Below are 16,040 nucleotides of genomic sequence, written 5' to 3'. Positions count from 1 at the left end.
GATATCTTCAAAGTAATTACAATCCATTAGTCAAGCCATTAGTTGTTTTTTTTTTAGCACACAGTTTATACATGGGGCTTCTGGCCTTTATTCTTTCGTGAAGAGGTATTAAAGTATAAAACACTTAAACATCTGGCTTCAGCTATTATCTAATTTACATACTGTTTAAGTGCATTGAAACATTTGCCAGCTACTGAATTCTTTTGCAGAAGCTCTGTATAAAGGCAACACTTGTAGTCAGTTCCAGTGTCGATCCAATTCTCTGACCACACCCCACTGCTCCTTGACAATTTTTCCTATCTCTGTGGTAGTCTACCTCTGGGATTTAACATTATCAGTGATATGCTGCTGCCATGAAAAGTAAAAAAAAAAGTTAAACAATCCACTGACTAGCATGAGATTTGACTTATGTGTTTGTTTGAACAAAAAAGAATCCCTTAAAAAGAAAAAAAATGTCATCTTATCTATAGAATAAACCTGACATGAGCATTCTTTCCTGTAAAGATGTCCCATTAGACATTAAAATGTCTTATGGACCATTTTCCCTAATACAGTTGTTTGTTTTCTTTCTTTCCTTTTTTTGTTTTGCAGTTTGTGCTAAAAAGAAGGACAAGTCAAGATGCCCCCAAAACGACTCAGTGGAAAAGAGCAAAGGAGACTGTACACCTCTTTGGGAGGGGAGGTAAGATTTGTTTCACAAAGACAGAATTAGGTTCAGATTCAGATTTTTAGTTGTCACCTGCATGGTGATACAAGAGCAACAAGGAGTGAAATGTACTCTGATCTGCACTTTAGACTACCAAGGTGAAAATGTAAAGTTAAAAGTGTAAGAATCAGTGCAAAATATAAATAAGTTAAAAACAAAGAACGTAAGAAGATAAAAAGGAGAATGTAAAGTTCAAAATTAACCATGTACAGTATGAACAGACATCAGATGATTCCAGTATGGAAACATTGTATGATATTAAATACAATTGTAAAATTTAAAGCTATATACAGATTTATAGTTATATACAGATTATAGCTATATACAGATTTACAAAATGCATTGTCCAATCATTATGCAATAATGAGAGATGACAGATGCAAGGTGATGGTTACTGGGGGCGGCTGTACTTCAGGACAAAGAGCAGTTGGTGGTTCAGTGGTCCAACTCCTGATTTCCCAGGCCCAAATGTGGAAGCATCCTTGGGCAAGACACTGAACCCCACGTTGCCTACCGATGTGTCCATCGCTGTGTGAATGTGTTGAACAAAGCACTGTGTAATGTTTTCTTTTCACTACTTTTTGCCTAAAAACTATACAGACTAAGATAAGATGTGCTGTGTGAGTGAATGGGTAATGGTGGCGTGTAGTGTAAAAGCGTTTTGAGTGGTCAGCTAGACTAGAAAAACGCTATACAAGTACAGTCATAGTTACCATTCACCATTAGTATGTACCAAACAGCAACATTCAGGTGTTCAGATTGTTATGGGTTTGGTGGCATGTCCTGATTTAGAAGTTTATTGGCCTCAGGATAAAAACTCCTCCTGAGTCTCTCAGTCTATGATACTTCTGAGCCGTTAGCCTGGTTTCAACAATTGCAACAGGCTATCACCAGGGTGGGTCAAGTCCTTAATAATTCTGTTGGCTCTGGTCCAGCATCTTGTGAAGTAAATGTCCAGGAATGATAGGAGAACTACCCTGTTGCGGGATTCAGCTGCACAGATCACCCTCTGTAGGGCTTTCCGGTCCTGTACACAGCTTATCAAAAACCAAGAAATAATGTAAAAAGACATGAAGTTCATTAGTACATTCTATTTGCGACTATTTTTCTAAAGTCACAGTAGTGAGGAATCATGTAAACAGTCAGATAAGTGGATCTTTTCATTACTTTAAGAATGTATTGAATGATTTGTTTATTCCGTTCTTGCTGTACTGAATTATGATTACAGTAATAATAGCATTTTGTCACCATCTAGTGGTAGGAAATTTAAGTCACATCAAAATTTAGTGCTTTCAGTGACTAGGTTATTGGAATGCATAGCAAAATAAATCTCTATATAAACCCCCTTTCTGTGCAATAATCAAACCTTCAAAAATATACTTAAGCACTTAAAGTGCAATTAACACAAGATGAATATTATTACAGAGCCTTGAATAGGCTGTAGCTGCAGGCACTTTAAGTCTGCCTCTGCCATGTAATTAGTGAACAATGTCACTCCATACAGCAGATAATGCAGAAAATAATCTGTCAGAGCTCTGAGGGGCTAAGAAAGAACTTATTTTACACAAGTGCTGATGAAATAGCCAAGTGTCTCTGTCCAAACAAAAATTGGTCTTGTGTTCCATATTCCACTGCCAGTGTACTTATTGTTCAAGAGGGGAGAGTTGAGATTTTTCACTGAACCAATTCATTATTATTATGTACCTGAACAAATCAAAATCATGAAACTGTTGGCGTAGACATCACCTTTTCACTCCAGGAGATGTCATGCTTGATACATGAGTACATTATTAAAGGGGTTTCAGGTTTAACTCTCATGTTAATGGCTGCCATTTTGTTTGTTGGTGACAAAACATGACAACGTGTTTCTGGTTTGGTTTAAACAATAAAACTAGTGTCCAGAGGACAGATCTACTCCATTTGTGGTAACTCGTTTAGAAGATAACATCAGATCAGTCTCTTGGTTGTCAAAACATCTTATTCCTAATTAAGGAAGGACATTAAAGAGAACCTGGGACCTTCATCTATCATGAAAATAATAATGATAATGATACTCTTTAAATAGCACAATTTTATACACTAAGTACTTTACAATCACAAAACCAGACGAGACAGTCATAAGTGTCATGATTCATGTATTTTGTGTTTTGTATTTTCCTTTTTTCCAAGTTTACTTCTTGTCCCTTAGCTTGTTCACTTCATATTTTATTTTGTTGAGGTTCCTCTCAACTGACTTTCGTTGAGTTTAGGTCCCCTCTTGTTCAGACCAGAGGGGTGTTCCACGAAGCTGGATTAGCGGAAAGCCAGGCTTTTCTCGATAGTTTTGGCTAATCTAAGAGAGAGTTCCGTTCCACTAACGTGGCTTATTTGAATGCTCGTTGAGTAACCATGGTAACTTATGCCACTGAACTAGCCTGCTCCTGGGCAGGCTAACGTTCAAGATTAGCTTAGCTTTGTCTAAAAAAATGTCCGACCGGCTGAAACAGACTCCTGAAACAAATTTCCACCTGGTAGAATTCCGCGCTCCCGCAACTCATGTCTTGAATAAAAAACAAAACAAAAAAAATTGCGGCTATCATATCACCACTTTCACTGTCTCGGAGAATCAATCAGTCAGTGGAACTAAAGAAACGCAACTATACAAGTAGTTAACATGAAATTAATTGAAAAAGAACATGGAATTCATTAAAACTAATTGCTACCTTATCCCATCTCCCACATTTCACAAACACCCGATCTACACCCACCCAGGTTTGCACAAGGCACAAAAATTTTACTTACCCGAAGGAGTGTACTTTTGAAGTAAGGTGTAATCTAATGAGGGGTCAGGTGTAGAGGTCATTTTAAGGAATTTAAAGTGCTCGTCATACTATATTATAGATAGCCATAAAAGGCACATATTGCATCTAATTGCCAAGTCTTAACACATGTATATCCATCCAACATTTCTATTATTCTGCAGGAGAGTTCAATGGTGTCCTGCTTGGGGACAGAGGCTATGCATGCTGGCCGTACCTCCTCATGCCATATTTTGATCCAGGAACAAGGGCGGAGAGGGCATTCCACCATGCACATGCTACAACAAGGGCACAGATAGAAATGACCTTTGGCCAAATTTAATCCAGGTTCATTGCTTAAAGTTCTCAGGCACCATGGCTGACTTCTGGCAGAGCGATCTTAAATTTTATAGTATACTTAATATTTAATACATTTTGTCTTGTGGACAACTTTTCAGGCTGAAGTCTTTTCTTCCTTAAATCCCTGCAGTTTCCAGTGCCTGAAAGGACAGTGTCTCCTGACACAGTGAGGGACCTATACAGGGACACATATTTCCATTGATCCTTATTGTTGTGACTTTTGAGTTAGAACTTCTTTTCATAATTTAGCATTGACACAGTAGCAGTTTAAGTTAGAGCAAGTATAAGAAGGCCAAATGGACAGAGATGATTTATAACTTTCCAAACGTTAGGTCATGGCACCCCACTGTGAATATAAATGTAAAAAATATAAACTATAAACTTTGCAAATATAAAATATAAACTTTGCATGCAAAGTGTTAGAAATGTGTTTTTGTTCATGCGCATGAACCGTACAATAATGACAAGTTTGAGATCAAGTTGTGTTGAATTGTTTAATTATTTTTACATGTTTCTCAAGCTGTGGAGAGAAAACAGAATTAAATACAGTTCACAACACAACCTTCTCCTTTATCTGAATTCATACTTACATCCCTCTCCAGTTTCATAATCTCTAGCGTGATCTTTTTTATTTTCAGTTTCTTGTATTCCATATCTAGTTTGGTGCTCTCTTTATTGGACAAACACATTTCTTCAAAGGCTACTTACCACTCTGAAATATGTTCCTGTACTTTACCTTCACTTGCTGCCAGGTATGCTTTTGGCTGTTGAGCCATTTCTGGTGATGACACTTAAAATCCTCATACAGCTCCATAAGCATTATTTGTTCAGCTGCCGAAAAAATAACAGCTCTCGTCCTGCTCTCCTTTTCTGCCATCTCCGTTTTTCCACCATTCACTCGTCAGGGCTTCTTACGTTCCTCGTGCACTCGCACTTAGCCAGGCTATGTAAGCCTCGCTTGGATTAGCCTCACTGAGATGCAGCTAAAATGTCTTTGTGGAACGACTTGAGACATAATTGGGAGATGGTGTTAGTTTAAGCGAGGCTTTCCTGATACAGCCTGGCTTTCTTTAGCTACTTTCGTGGAACACCCCTCAGGTCCTCGTTGCAGATTTCCTTACCTGTTTTCCATCCTATCAATACTGCCTCTGTAGACCTGGTTTTAAGTTGGTCATTGTCGGATCATTGTCATGTTCATTCCCCACATTTCTAATTCCCTGTGGTATTTACCCCTAGGCACAGAGAAGTTCATCGGACCACACAGCCTTTCACTGGCTTGTGTTTTCACCGGTTGTCGTTTTGGGCACGTGAAAGAAAGTATCCAAGACGGCTAGAATAACATAATAGGAGTACGAAGCTTACTTTTCCAATTCGGTAGATCTACATATTGTTTGAAACATTGTAGGAAACCATAAATAAGGGATAACGGTGTAACAGCATATTTTGTCGTTGCGTTTGCTTTTGCCTAGAATAAAAAACATGGCACACGGCTATGCAATGTAAAACAAAACAAAAAAACTCACTTTGTCTAGTAGCGACACAAAATGTCTTTTAGATGTCAAACAGGTGTTTTCATTCGGCATATCTGTGCCTAACAGTTCCCACTCCTGGCAACAGAAGCTCTCCTCCTCCGACGGCATCACCTCGCAGCACTCGCAGCTACACCACCATGTACCTCCAGTACGCGACCGAGCAGAAGCGCCCACTGACGCTTGCTCCGCACATCTCTGTTGTTCCTCCCGTTCCCGCAACTCCTCGTCTGTATATTCGGGCTCAAACAAGTATGGTTGGCCTTCAAACGCAAATGACTCGTCTTCGAAAAAATTATGGTCGTCTTCTGCCATATTTGCGTCTCAGCCTCCCTTTGATAACTTGAAGCAGTGGGCCTACATCCGGGTCAGACTAGGAGTTGGAACTACCGGTCATGCCTCAAAAAACACCAGCCAGTGAAAGGCTGTGTGGTCCGATGAACTTCTCTGTGCCTCGGTTTGCTTGACGAGGCCTTTGTTATGACACAGCTGAAGTATGTAGCGCTTTTGAGCTTGTTTATCGCGGAAAAACAAACGATTTCTTATATTTTCCAAGTTGGCCCAGTACAGTTGCATTGGCTGCGTTTCTAACAAAACACTTCAAAATAGCCAACTTCGGAATGCCGCGGTCTTTTGGAGAAAGGCTCATCACCCATATAAATTATGTGGCATGACCATGTGATGCTCAAATTATCATTTTACGCCGAACCATTCCTTTAAGTAATGTAATGAAAAGTACAAGTAAAAAGTAAACAAGGCAAATGCAGTTTGAATGACATTTTTTATATTTTGGTAAACTTTGAAGGTCAAATACACTTAAAATCTACACACAACCAAGTGCAGGCACAATTTAGACCAGGTTTAGACAGAAAATACAAACTTTGTGAACCTTTAAATTTTTCTTCTTCAAGTAAGGTCAGTGCTGAAAATGAGGCGTACATTACACCATTAAGAAAAAAATGAAACAAAAGAGGCTGCTACTGTTTTTACCATCATTATAAACAAAATTTAAAGAAAAAATTTGGAGAAAACTGCAGCTTATCTGGCATCTGAAGAGGAAGACCTTTTTTGTAAAACTACCTTAAAACCTAAAAAAGGGGAGTTTCTGTAAGATAGAATTTCCACGTCTTTGGGCAGGCATAACATGCATGGGGTCAAAACACTGTTGCGTTTTTTTTCTCTCTCTCTCTTTCTTTTTTTTGTAACGAGTAACTAAACCGAACAATGAAAATGTATCGGAGTAAAAGTATGCAATTAAGTTCGGAAATATAATGAAGTAAAGTGAAAGTTGTCAAAAAATTTTAAACTCGAGGAAAGTACAAAGTATTCCAAAATATACTTAAGTACAGTAGTGAAGTATTTTTACTTCGTTACTATACGACACTGGTTTTAATATTTAAGATATTGAAGACTGAGGCCTTATGACACTTATGTGCACAAGTGTCAAATAAAGCCCATCTCAGGTTTTGAGTAGAGGCATCTCTCATATAACGGAAGACACAGGCATACACATCAGATATGGAAAAGGTGATTTCCTGTAGCTTGAGGATGAAACCAAATACTAAGCACAACATTGATACTATTCATACATTCACAGTGCATGGCATTTATGGCAGCTTGGTCCCATGGGGCTACTTTTTTATCTGCCAACTCAAGATTTTTAAGCAAAAGTTACCTTTCAATCAGACAATTAACCAGTGACCAAGGAAAAAAGTCTTTGTGAGTCAAACAAACAGTCTGACCCCAACAGAGCATCCGTGAAAGTGCCATCCACCATGGGCTTTGTCAAAAGAAAAACAGGAACTTCCAAAGTAAAAAAAAGTGACCAGCTTTTAGTTTCCTTGCCAAGACCTGAGACTGCTCTTACTGCCAAAGATGTTTCAACAAAGTAGTCAATGACAGGACTGAGAACTTCGGTTAATGAGATGTATCCTCTGATGTATGATATCCACCAAACTCCTGTTTTTACTTTTCTTGTGTAGAGCTCTGTAAGTAAATTGATAATGTTTAAATATGCAAATACAACATTTTTTTAAATATGAGTTCCAAGAATAACAAAATGTGGAAAAAAAGGAAAAGGGTCTGAAAACTAAGAATGGACTTTATGTCCTTCTTAGGCTTATTGTTACTTGGAAAATATGTGTTGACTCAGAGTACAAAAAGAATACTCGATTGGCTCATTTCCATACGGAGAAGGCATGATTGACACTATGATTACAGAGTATCATTCAGTTTCTGTGAGGGTTAGGGTTAGTTAGGGTTAGGCTCTGTAACCCCAACAGTTGATGTTATTTTGTCTATTGAATTATTGCTTTCAGTGGGCGTATTCTGATAAATTATGGGAATTAAGAACTGATACAAACTTGTTTTGTTGGCTCGTTTCATTATTGACTGGTTTCAATATTTGTGAAGTTATCCATATTTACTGGAAAGCAGCCTTGCTAGTAAAGCACTTTTGTGTTTAATTTGGAAAGCCTGCATGAAAAACTGAAGGATAAGGCTATGGTGAAGGTGTTTGCCAGGCATGGAAACACAAATGAAAGAAACTATGAATTATTAGGTCCCTGGCAGACCAATAGAACTCTACATGGCCATTGAAGGACATATGTGTGTCATTCTTTGCTCTTAGTGTCTCAAAATGTTATCAAAGAAGCAGAACGTAATAAGCAACGTAAACACAGCAACATGTTGCCACAGAGCATTTGTGGGTAAAAGATCCGCACCTCTCTCAGTTGCCTTCCCTCTTTTGTCTATAGACAGACATATATGCAGTATATTTTATCTGGAATAAATATTCAAATATTTCTAGCATCAGTGGAAAGATTTGTGATAAGGAGCTTTAGCAGTCATCATTTGTCAGCAAAAGTCAAACCAAGCAAACAGAGTTGTTTTATACAAGATTGCTCCATATTTTACAGAAACCTCCATAAACGGTGTGAGTGTTGTATTGTTTAGTGTGTAAAGCAAAAAAAATGTTTACAACAGTACTGAGTTGTCGTTCTGGGCTTTACCACTGGAGGGCTCATTCAGACTTCCTAAAAGGCAGGGATTGAAGCAGAATTTGTAGTCTGTTCTGTTCATTTACATGTTATTGCCAAGTGTAGCAGTGACCCAAGACTGACACTTTATTGGTTTAGTTTAAAATAATGCTTTATAATGTCAGGTACATGTCACGTAAATTACATGCATTTAATCCACTCTGATCCTAATGCTTAATGAAAAACATTTTTAAAAAGAACAAAGAAACAATGAAAAAAAAAAACTAGAGGATTTTACGAAAAAATTCAACACCCCCTTTTAAGTCCTTTTATGTCTCAGTCTCTGAAGAGATGATAAATATGAAATGTAAATCACAAAAAAATAAGTTTAAAATATGCTGCATCAGGCTCGAATAGGTTCATCCAAGTGTAGGAGTCAATTTTTTGTTTTTGTTTATTTGAATAAATATGAGTGCACAGTCTATTTTCAAAACATTTAATAAATATGTTTTCCCATTGTGCAACAATGTAGTAGTGTCACCATAAAGGCTTTAACGTTTGAGTGGCAAGTTATATGTTGGAGATCATTGTGTATAGGTCAGCATTAACATAACATGGCAAACGCCAATCTTTAATTTTTTAAGTGAAACCTTAATCACGTATTTTATTGATTTGGAAACCTATAAACATTTGTATACCTAACTCTAACAATATTTGTGAATATGTAGCCTTAATCATATAGTTTTCATGTCTAAACATGAACAGTCACGACTGACAGGAAAGTAGAAAGCTGAGAAGTTTAGAAAATATTGGGTCAGATTATAAACAATAAAGACTTAAATTAATTCAATAAATATTAATAAAATAATTCATCACATCACCATGACACCAGCACACCAGTCGCCAGTGTTTCCTCTCAGACACTGTCAGTTGATACTCACTCCTGCTGGTCTGCAGTATTCCGCAGATCCCTGAAGGTCCTGCAGTGTGACTCAGACCATCTGCTTGTCTTATGATGAGAGTAAAGTGTTGAACTATTTGGCCATGCAGTCTTTACTGAGCAGTGAACACCTGCTCCCTCTTTATTTCTAAAAGACCAAGCCTCTCTGGGATGTTGTTTTTATACCTAATCTTGTCACTGACCTCTTTTGAGATCAGTTCTCCACATTTGTACCACATCATACTCTTACATTAGATTCAGGTTCAAACTTTAGCTGGGCCAACCCAGGCCCTCCATTAAGCTACCTTAAAGACTGTACTTTGTGTCTTTATGGTATTTCTATGTTGCCGTTTTGTTAAAAGTTAAACATTTGCTCCAGCTTGAAGTCCAGAGCATTCTGGAAAGTTTCCACTTAGGCTTGCTAAATATTTTCTACATTCATCTTTGCCTCTCTCCTCAGAGAGCAAAAAAGAAAGGGCTTGTGTCACAGAAAGAAACATCACACACACTGTCTGGAATTGTGGCCAATTGTGATGGAGTGCTGCACCAGCAATGATCTCCATAAAGGAATTCTCATTCCTGACTCGCTCAGCTTGTTGGCATTTCCAAACTTTTTCTTTTCAAAATTATGGAAGCTAATGCATTTTTGGGTATTTTCAGTGCTGAAGAAATTTAGTTTAAAGGCCAACTTTCACTAAAAAACGGTTTTACTCGCTCCTTCTGAAAAAGGGAGGTTCACCCCTAGTTACATACACATACTACGCTTCCAAGTGTTGCGTCACCTCCACAGGCTGTTTTCCCGAATTTACATAAACAATGCAGAGCCAGGAGCGAATCAGAAAAAGCCTGTACATTCTACGTCACACTGAAAAAAGGCGTTGCCCACTTGGGATTATGCCCGCCCCCCTCGGACAGAACGGAGAAGTACAGGTACTAGTGAAGACACGCGACTCGCTGCCTGCGGAGTTGAGAAGCTAATCAGCTAACTTTTTATTAGCATGGCGGAACATACTCGTACGTGTGCGATCTGTGGCAATAAGGCATCGTCGAGTCATATGTTGCCCAATGATAGGATGATAGGTGATAGGAAGAGATGGCTGGAGTTTAGCTATGGAACATCACAACAAATTAAGTTTAACAAGACGCTAGGTGTTGTGTTCCACACATTTCCTGGACAGCGACTTCAAAAACTTGGGCGAGTACAACAGGGGTTTAGCTACAAAGCTGTTTCTACGACCTGGGTCTATACCATCACGAAGAACAGGCACCAGCCCACAGGAGGTAAGTCGTTAATTGTTAACTTTTGCATCCAAGTTTTTGTTACAAACACAGCATGTTAATTTCATTCCGTGGCAGCCTGTGTTATGGGTACAGAGGTCCGTTTCACAAAGCAGGTTTAGTGAAAACTCTGAGTAGATTAACCCTGAAATGAGGGAAACTCAGAGTTTTCCGTTTCACAAAGGGAGGTAACTCAACCCCGAGAAAGAGGGGTAACTCTAGCCTGTTTCACAAAGAGAGGTAACTTAACCTCTCGGTCAGTTACCGGAGTAAGCAAGCTTTGATCCACAGATGCGAAAGTCTACATACCTGGGGAATCTCCCGGCAGCAAACATTCTCTTCTTCCGTGGACAATTTTTCACAGTTCCCGCAAGTGCACCTAACAAACATTACTCGTATTAGACCATTTATATCTCATATTGGATATACTATTACCGAATGATCATTCTGTGTTGGTAAGTGAACTGTTATCTGATATTCAATGTGTAGATTGGCATGCTAGTTTAGCTGAGGAATTTAGCAGGAAGATGAGGCTTTCTGGCAAAGTAGGCTAATAAAATCAACAAACTGAAAGATTGCAAAGCCTAACAGCGTAAAGTATCAGCCCTCGGCCAAAACATTTGTCTATTATTATTTAAAAAGCAGCAATTGTTAAAACGCTAAGCATAACGATAGACAAGAAACTTTGAGGATAAATATTGAGGTGCAAATATTACCAGTCAGAAACGCTCATTGATAAACAAAGAGCAATCAGTTGTTCCTCCTCGACTTCCCCTTCGTCCTCTGATTCAGGGTCATAGATGTACGGGTGTATTTCAGAAGAGATGTTGAAAGGTTTTTTTTCCTCCAAAAGTTTTCAAAACAAGCGGCGAAACTCGAGTAGCGTAGTTCTAGCGAGCTATCAGCTGATTACTGCTCTCGGAAAAACACAGAGCGGGGAGAAGGGGGGTTCATTCATTCATTCATTCATGGGAGGGAGCCAATCAGAGACGCCTCATTATCGCGTCACGGATATGCATGAGAAGGACCGGAAAACCTTGTTGTTTCTCATCAAGCCATTCTTCCTGCCCACAAAAACAGCTTGAAACAAAGCTACCATAACGTTTTTTTAAACAGAACCGACGCCTAATGCATTCAATAACAATGGTGAACACAGCAGTATTAATGAAATGACGATGGAAGTTGGCCTTTAATCCCTCCACATAAGTTTGCCTAGTACAATTCTGTCTTGTAGCTATACAGAGAATTCCCCCAATCTGTCATTCTGACTCGTGGCATTAATTATTTCAACAAGTCTAACTGAAATTAAATATCTGTTGTTTGTTCATACCTTTACATACAGCTCATAATTCTGTCCGATATAGTACCACCTTACAAGCACCGTAAGGCAAATAAGCTGATATGGAAATAAGCATTTATTTGTGGAAATAAGCATTTCCACATCAGAGTAGATATATTTGTCAAGTCTATGGTGCAAAGTTGGATAGAGCAGTGGTTGGATAGAACATCTAAATGTTGCACTTTAAACTTCTTAAAGATGTGAAATCAAGACCAAGATACATTTCATCAGTTGCACACGTTTCTCCCTTTCTTTACAAAAAATATGTATGTATACTCGTTAATTAACATGTTAATAGTAATTGTAAAATAATTATTTTTGACAGTCCTACTACTATCATGTTAATTAACGAGTTAACAAAAATTTCTCTTACTCAAAATTAACCATGACCATTGGTCCACCCTGTAGTGTGGGAAAACAAGAAGAGATGTAACCTAATCTTGTGGATTAAAGCTAAAATTGGTCAATAAAAGGGTCTTGAAAGACAAGTTCATCTTTAAAACCCTGCCGGATGGTTCTCTCGACAAGACCAGTCATCTGGCGTTACTGTCTATGTGATTTGCACTACCACCAGAGTATGTTGAGTCTTAAATATCACTTGCTAGCAAAATACACAGCTAATGCACAGATCGGCACTCCATCTCGTCAAAGGCAAACATCGCTGAGTAGTTTGCAAAAGAGATGCCTGGACAACTCTAGGTTAGACACAGTTACAATGTGGAAGATTATTTTCTTGTGTGAGTGTTACACATGTGAAAGAATGTTACGTTCAGGTCAATATTCCTTCTGTTGTTGCTTGTTGGGCTTGAGTTTGCCACGTTAAGCTTTCATCATAATTGGATCACTAGGATCCTGATGCGGATCACCAAGATATACTTTACCACCATAAAGGAGAAAGCAGAAAGAGACAACAAACTTTATGGCAAGTGTTGGGGCCTCTCACTTTTCGTCAAAAGGTGGTGCAACCCAGGGCATGTGACAGTCAAGGAGATTTTATGCTGCAGAGACATAGAGTTACTAGCAGTGAGTGAATTAATTCAATTCAACTCATTTTTATTTATATAGCGCCAAATACAACAAATGTCATCTCAAGGCACTTAGATAATAAGTCCAATTCAAGCCAATTGGAATTCAATTCATTGTAATCATAATTATTCATAAAACAATCCAATTCGTTCATATAGAGCCAATTCAAAAACAATTTTCTAGCTAAGGAAACCAACAGATTGCACTGAAAACTTTTTCTTTTTCGGTCCAATCTCCCGTCCTGAGCGTGCCTGAGGCGACTGTGGAGAGAAACAACTCCCTTTTAACAGGAAGAAACCTCTGGCAGAACCAGACTCAGGAAGGGTGGCCATCCGCCTCGACCAGCTGGGGTTTGAGAAGACAGGAAGGGGGGGAGGTGAGGGGGTGGGGGGGGGGGGGGTTGTTTTGGCAAAATTACACACCGATGCAAAATTAATTTTAGTGACCTCCGATTGGCGCAACCGGGTGTCATTAACGCCGACGTGAATAACTATTTTACCATATTTATGTTTATCCTTAGCCAGCAGTTTTAAATAGGATTCTATGTCGTCCGCTCTGGCCCCTGGAATGCATTTGACTATGGCCGCTGGTGTCTCTAATGCCACGTTTCTGACTATAGAGCTGCCAATTACCAGGGTTTTGTCCTCAGCGGGTGTGTCGCTGAGTGGGGAAAATCTGTTAGAAGCGTGGACAGGTCGATGGTGAACAACGGGCTTGACTTTAGAGCTATGCCTCTTCCTGACAGTCACCCAGCCACGTTGTAATCCTGGCTGCTCAGGTTCTGCTAGGGGGAGGCTAATTGAGCTAGCTACGCTAGGTGGCTCCACACTGGCTAAAGGGACCTGGCTCGCTATCAGTTGATTTTCAACAGTGCAGAGCCGAGCTTCCAATTCAGATAACCTCGCCTCCAAAACTACAAAAATACTACATTTGTTACATGTACCATTATCGCTAAAGGAGGCAGAGGAGTAACTAAACATCTGACACACGGAGCAGGTGAAAGCAGGAGATGGAGAGAGAGAACCGGTAGCCATGCTACGCTAGAGAACCAGACACACCGCTAAAAAGTGAGAATAAAGATTAAAGATCTGTAGGAGTGTGTTAGAACAGAACGGTAAGCTATAGAGTTTAACTATGCAAAATTGTTATATAAGTTATAGATAGAAATAAAGTGATTATCAGTAGTCCAAGAGGAGCAAGAAATTCCACAGTGCACAAGCAAGGTAACAGGAAGTGATGCAATACGTCTTACCGCAAAGCAAAGCATCATGAAGCTGTAGCCTATTACCTACCCAGGGAGTTTTCACACATTATTGTCGTGTGTGTTTACTTTCCTCCATTGGTGCTTGCAGACACTGGGTGACATCATCCACTCCACAGACCGTGAGGCTGAAAACGTAACATGCAGAGGCCTTTGTTGTCATTCCTGGGGTTTTTAATCTTGTTGCACTGGACTCTACCCTTTCTGACTTTCACCAATTGTGGATTGCCAAAGACAGGATGATTGATCTCATGTCTGCCATAGCATACAGTATCACCCCCTCCCCCCACTGGAAAAGTCAGACCACAACCTAATATTTCTTCAGGCAAAAGTACAAGCTATATGTGCTAAGGCAAACCGCCACTTCATGTACCTTGAGAAAGATGGTTGTTGAAGCAGAGGAGGCTCTGAGGGACTGTTTTGAGTCTACAAACTGGAGTGTGTTGCAGGACTCACATGGGCAGGACATAGAGGGGGTCACACACTGCACTGACGACCTAAACTTCTGCATGAACATTGTTGTTCCCGCAAAAGCTGCATCCTGCTTTCCTAACAACAGGCCTTGGATAACCAGCGATGTGAAGGACCTCCTGAATAATAAGAAGGGCATTTAAGGATAGAGACCAGATTGAGCTGAAGCACATACAGAGGGAGCTCCAATATAGACTGAAGAAGGCAAAGGAGGCATACAGAAGGTACAAAAGAAGCTGCATGAAAACAACCATCCTGGGATGGAATGAAGACCATCACGGCTGTCAGAGGAGAAATAACACAGCAGATGGTGATGTGGTGAGAGCATAGCAAAGCTGCTGTTGCTGCCTCTGCCACAACCACATCTATGACCCCAACACCTCCCCCATCGGCCTCTGCCACAGCTCACTGTACACCACCCCTCTGTAGTTGGCATGGAGTTGGAGCCCCTGACATCAGTGATGAAGAAAAGGACCCTAAACAAGCTGCTGTCAAACATGGACAATAACCGCCACCCCCTCCACAGCACATTTATCAAACAGAGGGGCATGTTTAGTGGCAGACTACTGTCACTGTCATGCTCTACGTACAGATTGGAGAGGTCTTTGTCCCCTGGACTATCCAGCTTTCGTGTCCTCACAGGGGGCGAGGGATGAAATGGACTTGTGGGCATGAGTCTGCCCCAACACTTGATAGCGTATCATGTATACTGTCTCTCATTTTTACAGTCTGTTGTTTATGTGTTTTCAATGACATATATCTGCACGGGTAATACCCTTGCACTGGTTGCTTTTTGCACTACCGACATAGTTGACACTGTCTACCATAGAATTCTATTGCAGTACTTCTACTACACATACTAACTAGAATCCATGATTCACTCTCTGTTGTCCCTGTGAGTGTTATTTTGCATTGTATATGGTTACGCGAGTGTCAAACAAGCTGCTGAAAGGTTTTGATTTCCCATTGATATGAATAAAGTGTCTATCTCTCTCTCTATCTATTAATCTCTCGGTCTGTCTGTCAGTCTTGAATAATTATGTTATTGGGTCATTTTAGGGAGGGAGAAAAATCTTAAACTAAAACATCAAAATGTACAAAACTTGCAGGGATTTTTTAATTTTCTGAAGGTATTGTACACAGCTTAAATGTACACTGGAAAATTCAATTAAATTCAATCCAGTTTTATTGATATACTGCCAAAAAACAACAAATGTCATCTCAAGGCACTTCAATAATACAAGCCTATTCAAGACAATTGGAGTTCAATTCATTGTAAACATAATCCAATTAAATTCAAAATTAGTCCAATTCATACATACAGACCCAATTAAAAAACTATTTCCGAGCTAAGGAAACCAACAGATTGCACCGA

The 16,040-nt window shown here is 39.5% G+C and overlaps 1 protein-coding gene across 1 annotated transcript in view; it reads left to right on the top strand.

Moving 5' to 3' along the window:
- Positions 1–603: 603 nt before the first annotated feature.
- Positions 604–16,040, top strand: part of plppr5b (phospholipid phosphatase related 5b) — a 115,323-nt gene continuing 99,886 nt past the window's right edge. Inside the window, exon 1 of the mRNA XM_075452563.1 lies at positions 604–682. Coding sequence (XP_075308678.1) covers positions 620–682 — 63 coding nt within the window. The 5' untranslated portion in view covers positions 604–619. The remainder of the gene's footprint in view (positions 683–16,040) is intronic.

Source organism: Odontesthes bonariensis, chromosome 20, assembly GCF_027942865.1.
Source record: "Odontesthes bonariensis isolate fOdoBon6 chromosome 20, fOdoBon6.hap1, whole genome shotgun sequence".
Taxonomy (NCBI): domain Eukaryota; kingdom Metazoa; phylum Chordata; class Actinopteri; order Atheriniformes; family Atherinopsidae; genus Odontesthes; species Odontesthes bonariensis.
Note: the sequence above shows the minus strand (reverse complement) of the source record. Positions and strands in the feature narration are given on the sequence as shown.